The 15662-nt window shown below is 41.2% G+C and overlaps 1 protein-coding gene across 3 annotated transcripts in view; it reads left to right on the forward strand.

Moving 5' to 3' along the window:
• The window catches only part of ankrd44 (ankyrin repeat domain 44), a 32936-nt gene that overhangs the window by 13528 nt on the left and 3746 nt on the right, over positions 1–15662 (forward strand). For 2 of the 3 annotated variants that reach the window (XM_014337126.2, XM_042225263.1), the window contains exons 7-27: positions 28–170; positions 896–1108; positions 2059–2137; positions 2229–2343; positions 2436–2518; positions 5322–5430; positions 5885–5953; positions 6361–6501; positions 7616–7681; positions 8336–8447; positions 9980–10051; positions 10142–10343; positions 11181–11268; positions 11366–11483; positions 11730–11952; positions 12126–12213; positions 12327–12410; positions 12499–12644; positions 12732–12814; positions 12982–13064; positions 13325–13416. In XM_014337126.2, the coding sequence (XP_014192612.1) occupies positions 28–170; positions 896–1108; positions 2059–2137; positions 2229–2343; positions 2436–2518; positions 5322–5430; positions 5885–5953; positions 6361–6501; positions 7616–7681; positions 8336–8447; positions 9980–10051; positions 10142–10343; positions 11181–11268; positions 11366–11483; positions 11730–11952; positions 12126–12213; positions 12327–12410; positions 12499–12644; positions 12732–12814; positions 12982–13064; positions 13325–13416 (2409 nt within the window). The remainder of the gene's footprint in view (positions 1–27; positions 171–895; positions 1109–2058; positions 2138–2228; positions 2344–2435; positions 2519–5321; positions 5431–5884; positions 5954–6360; positions 6502–7615; positions 7682–8335; positions 8448–9979; positions 10052–10141; positions 10344–11180; positions 11269–11365; positions 11484–11729; positions 11953–12125; positions 12214–12326; positions 12411–12498; positions 12645–12731; positions 12815–12981; positions 13065–13324; positions 13417–15662) is intronic. The other variant, XM_014337127.2, reaches the window with a different exon arrangement.

Genomic DNA, 15662 nt, shown 5'->3' on the forward strand with positions numbered 1-15662 from the left:
TCAGTGTTTCTTATAATCCCCCTTCAGGTCACTTGGATGTGGTGTGCCTGCTGGTAAACAAAGGTGCAGAGATCAGCTGCAAAGACAAACGAGGATACACTCCACTTCACACGGCAGCCTCCAGTGGACAGATTGCCGTCGTCAAACACCTGCTCAACCTGTCTGTTGAGGTCAGGACACATACACCCACGTAAACACACGCTTTTGTCCCTAATTTTCAAACAGTCCACATTGCAAACAAAAATACATTCAGAAGTTTACTTTCACTCCGAGTGCTTCGAGTGATCCCTCACAGTAGAGAGGATGTTGTGGAGAGTAGTTAGATCCTACTCCAGCTTTTCAAAATGCCATCACTGTAGCTCTGCTGTTTCAATGTGAAAACTACCGCTAACTAAATAAAAGAGGGAAAAAAAGGATACATAGAGTCAGATTTTCCTTGAATCTAAAAAGAAATCCTCAAAACATTCCTTCTGCGTGTCACTCATACGCCTGCTTGTTTACTTCAGAATGCCCTACAGAGATAGACAGACAGTCCCTTCTTGAGTGAACAGACCAATCCTAACATGACCAGCATTCATTGCATCGTTCACAAGTTAGAGCCAGCTCATTCTTATATACCTCAGAAATCTGCTGCTGACCTCAGTAAGTGAACCATTTCGTTCACTTCTTTTAGCTAGCATATAGCATAAGCATACAGTCTATTACTTTTATCTAAACATAAACTATTATCTAACCCAAATATGCCCTAAATATTTTTACTAGCTTTATTGCTTTTTAATGGAGTTATAACTGATTTGACACGTACTAGTCACGTTGAGCTGATTGTGCCGTTTTCCCTTTGCACCTTGAAAGAGTTTACCTGGTCTTTATATGTTTCTGTTTTCTCTGACCACAGATAGATGAGCCCAATGCATTTGGAAACACGCCTCTCCACGTGGCCTGTTTCAATGGTCAGGACGCTGTTGTCAGTGAGCTGATTGATTATGGGGCCAATGTCAGCCAGGCCAACAACAAAGGCTTCACCCCGCTGCACTTTGCTGCTGCCTCCACACACGGAGCGCTCTGCCTGGAGTTCCTGGTCAACAATGGGGCCGAAGTCAATGTACAGGTACAGAGAAATATAGTTACTGGCAAGACTGGAGCCCAGCTATTATTGTATATCGAGGGTAATGGTGATGTTTATTTTTATTTTTATGAAATAAAAAAATACAGACTTAAGTTTAGACACATTAAGAGGTGTTTTAGTATTCTGTGGTAAACGAGTGCTGCTGCAATTGAACCTGAAGTGTCTGTGTCGACAGTTCGAGTAGTTCAGCTCAGTTCAATTTCATTTTATCTATACAGCGCCAAATCACAGCGACAGTCGCCTCAAGGCACTTTATATTGTAAGGTAGACCCTACAATAATACGTACAGAGAAAAACCCAACAATCATATGACCCCCTGTGAGCAAGCACTTTGGCGAAAGTGGGAAGGAAAAACTCCCTTTTAACAGGAAGAAACCTCCGGCAGAACCAGGCTCAGGGAGGGGCGGGGCCATCTGCTGCAACCGGTTGGGGTGAGAGAAGGAAGACAGGATAAAGACATGCTGTGGACATGCTAGTTGGTACAACATGCTAAAGCTAAAAACTTTTTTTAGTCAATATTTTGGGCTTTCTTGAAAATGATTTTAAAGTGTTGAAATAAATGAACTGTGGCTATTTGCCGATTAATAATTAAATTTTGCAAAGTAAAGCAGAGACAGGAGAAATACCCTTCAGTTATCTTATGAGTGCTGATGTTGCATAATTTGTCCACCAAAGGCAACAGGGAAGTTGCAGAATGTTAAATGATAAATATTACCAGGATTCTAGAATGTCGAATGAGAGGATTACGAAACGTAAAAATATTCTAGAAAATACTGAATGTGACCCAAAGAACACCGTCCCCAGAGTCGAGCACAGAAGTGGCAACATTATGCTTTGGGGGTGTTTTTCTGCTAAGGGTGCTCATTAAAAAACACTGAAGTCTGAAGTCCGTGTTTCATTCGAAAGCTTTTTTTCTTCTCTGTCCACGTTAGAGTCGGGATGGAAAGAGTCCTCTCCACATGACTGCCGTTCACGGACGGTTCACTCGCTCTCAGACCCTCATCCAGAACGGTGAGACTTCTTTATGCTTGTGTTTGTCTCGCGGTGTCTTAAAGCTGCCTTAACTCCACTGGGTCATTATTTTTTTCGCGTTTTGTTTCAGGCGGAGAGATCGACAGTGTGGACAAGGATGGCAACACTCCCCTTCACATTGCTGCTCGCTATGGCCACGAGCTCCTCATCAACACGCTTATCACCAGCGGAGCCGACTGCACCAGGTTTGTTTGTTTATTTGTTGACTTGTTGAGAATTTTGTTGGTTACAATGACGTGTTATGCAGATAAAGAGATACCCATGTCTTTCTCCAAAGGCGAGGAGTCCACGGGATGTTTCCTCTTCACCTGGCTGCCTTGAATGCACACTCTGACTGCTGCCGGAAGCTGCTGTCGTCAGGTAGCTAACTGGGAAATGGTGCATGATGGATTTAGTTAAACTTAGCTTTGCCTTATTTTCTGCCCTGTGGTGCTACAGTTTCAAAGTTAGTCAAAGCTTGAAATAAAGTGAGTGTTTGTAAATGCGAAAAGTTGAGAATGAGGCAATGTAGAAGCTCAAATTGATACCATAAGTGTGTCTAATAATAATCTCGGACGAGTTTGACCTCAATGTCAGAGGTCATGTTTTCTGAACATTTTCTGAATGCAATAACACAACAAGGAAGTCAGCTAGTATTCTGAAATTGATACCTGAGTGGTGACCTTAGTGATTGCCAGTATTTTCTAACATTAGTAACAAAATTTGCTGATTTAAAATTCAAAATTCTGATATATCGTCCTATGATGTTTCCCGTCTTATTGAGATGTACAAAACATTATATTTGTCTGCCTGACCTGATACGATCAGCTGGCTGTTGTGTTTGTGGGACTTCAAACAGGTGTGGGCAACATGTGGCACATCCTCTGGTGGACAAACTATCCAACTTCAACACTCATAAGTTCCCTGAAGAAGGTTTCTCCCATCTCTTGTTTATTAAAAAAATAAATGCAGACATTGATAGACTGGCATATAGCTAACATCAGCTGATACATTGGTTGGTCTTTAGCCTGCACTACATGGTCCTTTTTTTCCTGGTGTCACAGGAAGCATTCTTTATATGTACTCGTCAGCTGGACAGAACAGGAAGTCGAGTTCACGAGCACAGAGTGTAGCTGCTCAACAAGCGCCTACAGAGCGGAGGAGGGTGAACTGGTTGTTTCTGGAAAAAAATAATAACTAGCTAGCAACAGCTGATGAAAAATGCATGAACGGATGCTATTTTCATTAACAGCATTTTGAGTCAATCAAACACAAACAGTGTTTTATGTGCTTTTGTCTAAAAAAGTGAAATTATTTGCTATTGTTTGTTGTTCCAAGAACGCTGAGTCAGCATTTCTACGTATGTGCACGTTGCCCTCAGTGTGCTGACTGAGGACTTCTGTTGTCTTAATTTCATCTTGGAGTGTAACTTCAGTGAGCGTTGAGTCCAGCTGTTGTTCTGCACAGGCACGTTCAGCTCCAGCCAAATTCAGGTCACAATGCTCCTGAAAAGACAAGGCCTCAGTCTCATTACTCATTTTCCCTCCGGACACAGTGCATCCCTGTGAATTCTCCTCTATCAGCAGTTATCTTGTTTACATCAGAAAGTTTCCGTGTTGCTTTATATCTATATGTCTATAGATGAACAATCAGAGTAATCTGCTGGTTGTGCTGTAAAATAATTTTCTTCTCATATCATCTGCTAAACTTTTTTTTCTGAAAACAGACGAAGAAACTTTGCATTAAACAAAAGTTGGGAAAAGACCCGACTTCTTCGTGCTTCCAGTTAACTTGATGATTTAACAAGGCGCCAGCGCTTGTGTGTGGATGAAACTGGGCTCCTCACATGGCTCTGCTGAGCTGCTGCAGCGAACAACAAAGAAGTCATTTACATGTGTTTGTGTGTTGTGCAGCTGCAGTACTGGGTTTGGTCAGGAATGCTGTGTTTGCTGCACCCACAGCTAAATCTTGGATTTCAAAATCCTTAATACCGTGGATCTCAAGAGTGATTTCCTGTCAGCTATGCAATTGTAGGTCTAACTCTGATAATCATGTAGATGTGAAAGAAAGCGTACACGTGTACGTGCAGCCTGTGCCAATCTGAGCCTGGACTCGGTAAGACTTATAATTCAGTGCTGTAGAAACAGCCCGTTACAAGTTTCAAATATTCTTTAAAGGCTTTTTTGTTCATTTCCACAATTTCTTTCAAATTATGACTTTGCATGGCTTGTTTTGTCTAAAGAATAACATTAAAATGAGCAGTTCGGAGGTGAAACTGAAAATGATCATATTTAAGAAGCTAAACTGAGTAAATGTTTCAGGATGGGAAGAAATGTGCACGACTTTAGCATGAGTCCACCAGTTTTAGAGAAAATGCCTTCTCGGAAATGCATCCAAAAATTTGCTAGTAATTTCTCCTCCAGGAAGAATAACTAGGTTACTCCAAAAAACGTAGTTGTGAGCAGTTTCATGGTGGACGCCATCTTTACTGAGTGACTTTGGTGTTTTCATGGTGCCGCGGTGACTTTAGCACGGGGTGGTGTGTCAAAAGAAATCCCAGTTCCTACATGAAACTACTAAGTAATCACAATGTTTCAAAAAAGAAATGACTGTTGAGTTTTGTTCAGTTTTTGTGGTGTTTACTTCATTCCATTATATTTAATGTAAAGGCAGAATATGTCTATAGATGAACAATCAGAGTAATCTGCTGGATTATTAGCAGACAAAAGGTGAACCCTATAAATGTAAACGAGCTTTACCTCTAAATAAATGTACGTTTCCTCTGATTAAAACGTCCCATGTAAACATTGCAGAACCATAATAATGGATTAATTTGATGATGACTTTATTTATCTGCGTATCTGTAAAAATCCTAATCATCCTACAGTGTCAAACGTCCATTTAATTCAAGCTGTGTTGCGTTGCGCCGTTTGCCTTGTTGCACTTTATCCTGTGAGGCTGTCTGAATGTGTCTCTGACCTGAAGATAAGATGTGTGGCTCTCTCTGTGTGTAACCTGTCCTTGTATTTTCCTCTATGTGCATGATCGTCTGTGTAACCCTCGTTTCCCCACCTGTCACACTAACCCCTGTCTCCCTCTCCGCCTCCTTCTCTTCCTCTCTCTCTGTGATGGCTGCTGCTGTCTTGTCTGGCCCTCCTTCGTTTCCCTGCGCTGCTCCCATCAGGTCGGAGGTTTAGCATAATGTGTAACGACTCGGTCCTGTCTGCAGGCTTTCAGATAGACACTCCAGACACGCTGGGGAGGACCTGCCTCCACGCTGCTGCTGCTGGAGGGTGAGTCCATTACTTTCCAGATATGAGAAGATAGTCAGTGCAGCAAAGGTCTGAGGATAAATTGCCAGGTGGAACAAATATGATAAAATCTTCCAGAAATGGAAAATCATTTGTGTTCTGACATCAGCCAGGACATGATAACATTAGCTGCTGTGGTAACGGAATAAAACCAGTGCCTGTGTTAGCCTCGGCATGATGGTCTAAATATGAGAACAAGTCATGGTGTTAATGGCATTAATTTGATTATGTTTTATTTATTGATTATGTTAAGACCTTACAACAATCACATGGCCCCCTATGGGCAGGAGCCTCTGCCAGAACCTGGCTCAGCAGTTCAGTGTTATGCTGCATGTTTTTCAGTAACCAAACATTTTCCTTTTGCCTAAGGATCATAAATCCTTCACCTGTAAGCGTCATTTTGAGTAATAACTGCCGTCTCTGTGTTTTTGTGCAGTAATGTGGATTGTGTCAAGTTGCTCCTGAGCAGTGGAGGAGACCACAACAGGAGAGATAAGTGTGGCAGGTACTTCATGTTGCTGTGTGGAGAACAGCTTTCTAAACTTTTTAAGAAACGTCAAAATAAAAAGGAAAGAAAAAAAGCAGATTGGTCTTCAAATTCTTGTGTATGGTATATTTTATTCTACTGTATATAGTATTTTATTTTATTCTATTCTGTACTTTATTTATTCTTATTATATTCTAATTTTTGATACATAACTTTTGCACTGTCCACTTCCTGCTGTGACAAAACAAATTTCCCACGTGTGGGACTAATAAAGGTTATCTTATCTTATCTTATCTTATCTTATCTTATCTTATCTTATCTTATCTTATCTTATCTTATCTTATCTTATCTTATCTGTTTCCCTTTGATTGCATTTTGAATGAAGTTACTTTTGTTGTCTTCATTTGAATTTCTCTCACTTCCAGGACTCCTCTTCACTATGCGGCTGCCAGCCGTCACTATCAGTGTCTGGAGACTCTGTTGGCATGTGGCACTGCCATAAATGCCACAGACCAGTGGGGGCGCTCCGCCCTGCACTATGCTGCTGCCTCAGATCTGGATAGAAGGTGAGCAAGCATTCAAAAACTTTACATAAAGCTGCAGCCACTTCTTTCTTTTTTCTTCTTTTTTCTTCTTATATGCTGAACTTGGTCAAGTTGTTGGCATTTTCAATCCAAAGTTATCTAATTATATTTATATTCATTTTTTTTTTTATTTCGGTTTGATTTTGAGTTTAAGTCTAAAATGCTGTGTTGTAGACAGTTCCTTGGGGGACTATGTGACTCTCTTGTTGCTTCACTCTGTTTATTAGCTGGTCTGATCTTTGTACTGAGCACACTGTGGCTTTTAAAACAGCAGAATGCTCCTTTGAGAGCCTGAGTTTGCAGCTGGATGTACTGCTAAAATAAAGCTTCAGGCAATGATCCTTTTTTCACATTGTATTCACACATTTCTTTAAAGTATTGCATTGACATTAAACCATCTTCACTACATCTGGTTTAAAAGTTAATTTAACATTTAAAGGAGAAGGCCAACTAGTTTAAAATGAGCACATTGGCTAATACTGTCACGGTAACGCTGAAGAAATAAATGCACCAATACAAGCATTCAAAGACGCTGCATGCATTTGTGTAGAAACAGTATACGTCTGGTTACTATATTACAATGATAAATACTTATGCTGATCAGTGTATAAGCAGCATTTCACTGTTGGGTTTCCACAAGGTGGAAGAAGTTATCAGTGCATCTCAGTAGATGTGTTGAGCAGAGTCCTCCACGTTTACCTCAGTCACAAAAATGAGTGGAGACAGACGTTAACAGGTTATCGAGCGCCTGGCTGGGAGCTGAGCTGAGCTCTTCACACCCCCTCCATGGTGCATCACAAATCTGGCTAGCTGTCCTATGTTACCACATAAAGAAACCTGCTGAGCCATACCTACTGTTTCCATGGTAACCAGAGGTGATGCTGTCACTGAGTCATGCATGGTCTGCAGGTTTACGTTCAGTATTAGTTCAGTTAGCGTGTTAGCAGTGGCAGGTGATGATGCACATAGTTAGGCTGTTTTGTTTTTGTTTTGTTAATGCGTGTTGTATGTATGTAGTATATTGATACTTAATGTCATCCTAGCTCTGCGCCCATCTGATTTTAACCTGATCCTCTGTTTGTCTCCTCCCTCATAGACGTCGTGTTGCTCTGGAGCCAGAGAGTGAAGGCGTTCAGGCGGAAAGGGAGAAGGAGGCAGCACTGTGAGTGGGAACAAAATCTACTGAAATTTGACCAAAGCTATGCACAAATCTACAATACATGCCAAAAGCTGAAAGGTAGAACTGCATCTGTTTAAATGAAATTGTAAACAACAAAAACGACATTTTTGAGACATCTCCAAAAAGAGATGAAATAGACTGAATACTTAGATAAAAAAAAACAGATTCACTGAAGGTAATGAATAAATGATTAGCATATAGTAGTATAGAAAATTAATAAATTCTATTACTATGTAGCCAAATGTGATTAGCTTAAAGAAATAAATCTATCAAAATATATCAAAGTAAATAGTAATGTTAAAAAATGGAACAGGAAATATAACAGGTGATTTTCACAGTTTTCTCAAAGTTTATTAATGAAAAAAAGAAACAAAAAAGGGAAAAAAAAAGAAAACAAAATTGGATAAATAAAAATTAAAGAACAAATGGCGATAAAAGACTATCATTAAACACAAAGTCTATAGCATACATGTGTGATGTGTAACTGACATTTAGCTCCAGTCAAGACTCACCACTATACATTTAAAACACATGAAACATTTAAAACGGTGTTATCTTGATGTCATAAGCGTGCGTGCTTTAAGCATGTTCTCTGTGGTTCGAGCTGCCTTCTGAAATGACATGTTTGTGTTGCAGATGTTTGGAGTTCCTGCTTCAGAGCGGTGCTACGGCCTCACTGAAAGACAAACAGGGTTACAACCCTGTCCACTACGCCGCAGCCTATGGACACAGGCACTGTCTAGAACTGGTCAGTTTACACAAACGTGTGACACATAGCACACCTTAGCCCCTTACCCCAGTGTGCCCCAACCAGGGCTATTAATGGGGAAAGAGTAGCATCAGCTAGGGATAGACCGGTGGTCACCGTAGCCTCTGAGAGTCACTGAAAATTTGCTTTATATTGTCCCCGCTCTCTGCCCCCCTTTCCTAGCTCTCTCAGTCAGTCAAATCTAATAAAAACCAAAGAGCCCCGAAACAAATCTGACATAGTATTAGCTAGCTGACAGTAACAGGTAAGCTAACAGCTAGCTAAATGTAAGTTAGCTTGTTACAATTTGCCAACAAACTAATTGTCTTTGAAAAAGTAGCAGGCTAAAAACAACAAATTTACTGATTAGTTAATATAATTTGCTAAAAACAGCTGACTTAAAAACAATGGTTTAAATGGGTAGCAAAAGTATAAAAAGGTAATGGTCAGTAATGAAGTCATTTCGATTGGACCCTATTTCTGAACCCTGACTGAATCAAACTGCCTTCACTCTGCACAAACAGGATGTCTCCAGACTAAAGTCCTCACACAGATGCTCACACTCCTGTCACATGTTGTTGAATATGGTTGAAGCCTTACTGAGGAAATGCTTGTACTGTTGGGGAGTGTCTGGAGGGAGTTTCTTTCTCTGCTGGCCTATCATGGCCTATCACTTTTTCACCACATGCCAGAAATCTGGGTGTTTTAACTCATTCACTGCCAGCCATTTTCAAATCAGGTAACTCCCCACTGCCAGGGTTTTTGAGCATTTTTACTCATTTTTGAAGAGCCACAGAAAACTGTGTGTTATGATCATATAAACGCTGAACCTACCAAAATGAAGAACAGACTCTCTTCTTTCATCCAAAAAAAAAGCTTGTTTCTACCATTTTCCATTCTTTAGTAATCAGCTGTAGAAGAGAGGTGGGTTCCACCAAAAGTGCCTGTTTTGACCAAAAAAAGGGAGAAAACAAGCTTTTTGTGACAAATACATTTCAAGCAGAAAAGTGCCTTTGACACTAATATTTCTTGCTTTGTGACACCTCTAACATATAAAATAGGTTTTCACTTCTATAAAACAGAAATAACACTGAGAAAGGTTATGTTTTATCAAAACAATTTATTTACAAATATATGAAAAAATAAAATGTACATAGTGAAACATTTATTCACAATGAATAATTCACTTTTGTGTGGTAATCATTATAACACTTTCCGGGATGCAAGGGCACACAACAAGACTTGCACCACATTTTTGTCTCACTGCGCAATCCCTTACGTCCCTTACAAGTCTGATATTCACTGACAAGCTGCCCGAGGTTGTATTCTAGCCCCTCCCATTGAAAAACGTAATTGACGTCTATAGACGTCAATGGCAGTGAATGAGTTAAGTTAGAGCATCAAGTCTTTTATGTAACAAACAAACAAAAAAGAGCTCTGAGTAAATCCCTGAAAAACAGAGCTACTTAAATTTGATAAAGCACATGAACAGACTGTGACTGTGTTCACGTTGTTTTTGTTTTGACCTCCAGCTGCTGGACAGAGATGGCGGTCACCAAGATGACTCTGAATCTCCACATGCCAGGAGCCCGCTGCACCTCGCTGTCAGTATTAAACGGATAAAAGGATTTGTAGTAGGTTATCCTTTTTTTTTTTTTTAATTTACATTTTTAAACAGTAATTTCTCTCTTCAGGCGTACCATGGCCATGCTCAGGCCCTGGAGGTGCTGCTGCAGGGGGAGAGAGAGGTAGACCAAGGGGACGAGATGGGGAGGACAGCTCTGGCACTGGCTGCTCTCCGTGGTCACTCTGACTGCGTTCACACCCTCCTCAGCCAGGGAGCATCGCCACGCACTACTGATAAGCAGTATGGACGCACCCCGGTGCACCTTGCAGGTGAGCTTAGAAACATGGAAGCATGCAATTTGGCAATTTGTAGAAAAACAGGAAACCGAAATAAGATAGCTGGTCTGGGAGACTGAATTTTCAAAACAAGAGCAAGGATGTTGTTATTTTGTTCCAAAAGATAAAAAAATTAATCAAAAATATAATTTCTATATGTGAAAAATTGTAGTGAAATCAGCATATGGTCGGTGTATATAACACTTTAATCCCTCTGCCAAAGCTTTTTTAAACACATGTGGACTGTGAAACTACAAACCGCTGATTACCAAACCCTGGGATGGTTGTTTAATTAGATGGAAATCCAAGTATAAGATGTGTTATTTATGTGGAAAATCTTTACACTAAACATCAGCATTGGGTCTCTTATGTCTGAAATTGCTTTGGCCTCTTCCTCCAGCCTTAACTCATTACTTCAGAATCATAGGAAACACTTGTTTTTCGTGCACCTCTGGGCAGGATTCTTTAGTGTATCAAAGGTCATCTTAGTTATTGTGTCCTCTTATTCCAACAATGTGAGCATCATTTGAACATACTTGAGATGCCTAACCTTTGGACTGAATGTAGCTCTCTGTAGCTTCAGATATCTGCAGTCTTAGAATGGAAGAGTCCTTATTGTTCATTTGAAGCACATGTATGTGCCGCTCACGAGCCTGGGTTGCCTATAACTACACTTCAGATGAACTAACTTTAGAGTTTGTTCCCCATGTGGCTGAAAAAACAGGTGGTTAAATACTTTTTTTCTACTGTGGTGACAGAAGTCATCACAACCTTTGTGTCACAGAGCTGATTTGTACGTTTGTGACACCTTGTGTTTCGTTCTCTTTGCAGTGATGAATGGTCATACTACGTGTGTGCGCCTCCTGCTGGATGAATCGGATAATTCAGACCTCGTGGATGTTGCTGACTCTCAGGGACAGTGAGTGACCCTCGCTCCCGCCCCCACACATCCTGTTTGCTTCGTGCGATTTGTCCCTTTCCGTTTTCCCTCTTAAATATGTCGTCCTCGTCTGCAGGACTCCTCTAATGCTCGCGGTGGCCGGAGGTCACGTCGACGCCGTGTCGCTGCTGCTGGAAAGGGAAGCCAATGTCAATGTGGCCGATAACCACGGCCTCACAGCGCTGCACCTTGGGGTGAGCGCGGAACTTGTGTTTGTGTGGATTTAGTGCAGTCTTTATTTATAATTTCTTTCATTTGTGACAAGAAAGAAGCAATAAGTTTTATATTAGGGCCTATTAGACTCCCATTAACATTTTTAGGAGGGACCTTCTTGGAAATGTGCTTTATTCATTAGAAGACTTGTAAAAAGAGACAAACAGGAAATGTTCTTTCAGATTTGTATTATAGATTCTTATATAGCTTCTGCTCTGTTGTCTCAGCTGCTGTGTGGTCAGGAGGAGTGCATCCAGTGTCTGCTGGAGCAGGAGGCTTCGGTTTTGCTCGGCGACTCGCGCGGTCGTACAGCCATCCACTTGGCCGCTGCCCGAGGCCACGCTTCCTGGCTGAGTGAGCTGTTGAGCATCGCCTGCTCTGAGGCGCCATCCTTGCCCCCGCTGAGAGACCACAGCGGGTACACACCGCTGCACTGGGCCTGTTATTATGGTTAGTGGCACCTGCAGACACGTTTTTAAATTTAAAAAAAAAAGTAAATTCAGGTCAAAACAGACAATCCTTTGTGAGCAGCACTTGGTGATAGTGGGGAGGAAGAACTCCCATTTAACAGGACGAGACCTCCAGTTAGGAAACTTTTCCCTAAAGTGTGTGTTTGTGTGTAGGTCATGAAGGGTGTGTGGAGGTCCTGCTAGAACAGAAAGGCTGCCGCTGTATTGATGGGAACCCCTTCACCCCTCTGCACTGCGCTGTGTAAGTCACACTGATATCCCGGAGTCGTCTTTTTTGCTACTGGAATAGTGTTTTTCCTGCTTTTCAGAGGCCGATTTCAGTCGCTGAACTCCTGTTTGTGTTTTGTCTTTCAGAACCAATGATCACGAGCCATGTGCATCGCTGTTGCTGGAGGCGATGGGTTCAGACATCGCTGGCTGCTGCGATGCTAAGAGCAGGTAAGAAGCGAGTGTGGACATGTCGCCAGCGCAGCTCCTCCCACGCTGCCGAGCACCATTTGTTCTCATTCCATCCTCTCTCTTCCAGGACTCCTCTTCATGCTGCAGCATTTGCCGGTCATGTCGATTGTGTCCAGTTGCTCCTTTCCCACGATGCACCTGTGGACGTCGCAGAACAGTCGGGTCGCACTGCGCTGATGATGGCGGCTCAGAGGGGCAGGGTCGGGGCTCTTGGTACGGAGTTGTTTTACATGTGCTTATGTTCAGAAAATGAGCAGTGATTTTGTTTTTTATACATGCTCTGTATTCTGTCTCGTACAGAGGTGCTGTTGACCAGCGCCAGTGCCAACCTCAGTCTGACTGACAAGGACGGCAACACCGCCCTGCACCTGGCTTGCAGTAATGTACGTCTACAAGGGGGCACCACGCTCCAGCATTAGTGTTTGGCCCAGTTTTGTGGGACCTTTGTTTACCTGTTTTACTTAAAGGAAGGCTCACAGATGAGACCTCAGTGCTGTTTACTTATGCAGAACTCTGGAGGACTTTTTAACTTGAGTCCTTCTTCTTCCAGGGGAAGGAAGACTGTGTGTTGCTGATCCTCGAGAAGCTGTCTGACACTGCGCTCATTAATGCCACGAATGCAGCGCTGCAAACGTGAGTGTGAAAATACTTTGGCCCTCATGTCTGTACATATAGGAAACACATGTGTCACTGTAAACAAGAGCTTTTGAAATGATGTATGTAAAGATTTGGTCCAGGATCAGTCCAAGTAAAATAAATAAAATTAGTTTTTCAGATACTGTGAACATTTTATTAAACGAATTTGAAAACCTGTTTCACTAGAGGTGATGTAGTTCAGTTAAACAAGAGTACTTGTGTAACCATGAGTGACATTATGTGTAACTTTCTGTCAGTCCTCTGCACCTGGCGGCTCGTAGCGGTCTGAAGCAGGTGGTCCAGGAGCTGCTGTCCAGAGGAGCCAACGTTCAGACGGTGGATGAGAACGGTACGGTAAACTCAGCACTTATCAGGGCCTGACTGCACACCTGCATGAATGTCTTCCTTCTCTCAGCATGGACTCAGCTTGTCTACTGAAAAGCTTTAACGCTGTTTTCCACGTTTGCTGCAGACAAAACAGTTTTTAAAAGGGTTACCACTCGTTGTAGAGTTAGGTGAGTTTTATAGAGTGCAGGAAGGGTTTTCAAGTGAATTTGGGGTTTGTTACATAGCAACAGACAGACAGAGATGGGTATAGAAAGCAGGCCTGTTACTGTTCGAGGTCGGCACAATAACTAGTCCACCCATATCTAGGAAAACGTAATGATCAAAGTAAATCTTTGATGGAGTGATATTTTTTGGCTTTTATTTGATGGCAGGAAATGAAAGAAGAGCATGAATTGACATAAGATTTAGAAATTGATACTTCAGGTGTATCTACTAAAAATCACAAGTTCAAATCTGAGCTCTACGGGAAGGTCAGAGGCCAGGTTTTCTGAAAATCATGCGAATGCGATACATAGGACTGTGATACCACAGGTGTTTGATACCAGGTGACTGGGGGCCAGTAGTTTTTATATGAAGCTGTGGAAACCCAGATTAAAGCTGTTCATGTGTTTTTTGTGAGCTTTCTTTGTTCTTTGTTCTTTGTTTTGTTGGCTATAGATCAATTTAAACCTGAAAGTCCATAATTGATTAGCTTAGATCAGCAATACTGGATGAAGTACTTTTGTATATATTCAGTTACTGGAGTTTTAGATTAAGTTGTAACCCCATTTCTTTTCACTACTATGGGCTAAGGATTTGTTTTATCAAGGGTAATTGTAAGAACAAAAATAGTTAAGCTATAAAAACAAAAGATTCATTTTCACAGAATATAATAATACACGCTGTTCGTAGAGCTACACGTGGACAGCTTTTTGCTAATGTCACTGAAAAAACAGTGTCTCCATACCCTGAATGAATAAAATTGTATTTATATTAGGGCTGTGCGATATGACCAAAATCTCATATCCTGATATAAGACATCTATCGTCCCGATAACGATATAAATCACAAAATTTAACATTTTCTGTAAATTCTGTGAATCTCGGGCAGCTAGACTTGCGTGAAGTGTTTCCAGCTGGGCGTCATGTAGCTGGAGTCGAGTGTTTTAACCGATGCATGAAACGATACATTTTTAGACATAAGTTGTAACGGCCGCCATTTTCTTTGTATTTATTACACGGCGTGCGGCGGGGAAAAGCCTGTTCTAACGTTTGAGTCTAAGGTTTATTTTTTAGCACCTGGCGGCTCTTTTTTGCTTCTCATCCGTAAATACTCTGCATACTCTTTCACGTGATTCAGTTTATTTTGAAAAGTCTCAACAGGATCTTGAGCTTTATTCTGAAAGGTTTATGTGGAAAATAAACAATGGTTTTACCATCGTTGTTGCTAATGACAACGCATAAAAACAGGCGCTTGTCTGTCCATAGTGTGGTTATATAAAATATAAGAGAAAGAGAGAACTTTAACAAATTAATATAGCCACTACAGTGACCATCAAAACCATGAAAAATTATTGCCGTAGACAGTTTATTTTGCGACACCACAAAACGAACGATAGTGTAAAATGAAATGACAGATGTTTTTATATCGTCATCCGATATATATCGTTATATCGAACAGCCCTAATTTATATGACACCAAATCATATGTTTAAAATGTTTAAAAACTCTTTAATATCAGAGAGAAACCCCAACAATCAGCTGACCCCCTATAAACAAGCACTTTGCGACAGTGGGAAGGAAGAACACTCTTTTGACAGGAAGAAACCTGTGGGAAAACAAGGCTCGGATGAGATTGGTAAAGTTGTAATGAAACTTAAACTTTAAAATATAAAAACACTGAATACAAACCTCCTGTACAGTTCCTTCTGCTCATCCCCAACCAATCACAGCAGGTGGATGCGCTCTCTGCCAGAGGTTACTTCCTGTTAAAAGGGAGTTTTTCCTCTCCACTGTTGCCAAGTGCTTGTTCATAAGGTTTTGTCTAATTATCGGGGTTTTCTTTCTGTCATGGTGGAGTCTTTACCTCACAATATAAAATGCCTTGAGGTGACTGTTGTGATTTGGTGCTGTATAAATACAATGGAAATGAAAAACCAACATCTTTTCCTGCAAGTAAACACATCATTTTTTGATATAAAGTCATATTTTTAATATGGGAGTCTGTTTTGCAGCTAGATGAGATGAGGTCTCCAGTTTTTATTTTATT

Source organism: Haplochromis burtoni, unplaced genomic scaffold (assembly GCF_018398535.1).
Source record: "Haplochromis burtoni strain Fernald_Lab_line unplaced genomic scaffold, NCSU_Asbu1 Contig_165, whole genome shotgun sequence".
NCBI lineage: Eukaryota > Metazoa > Chordata > Actinopteri > Cichliformes > Cichlidae > Haplochromis > Haplochromis burtoni.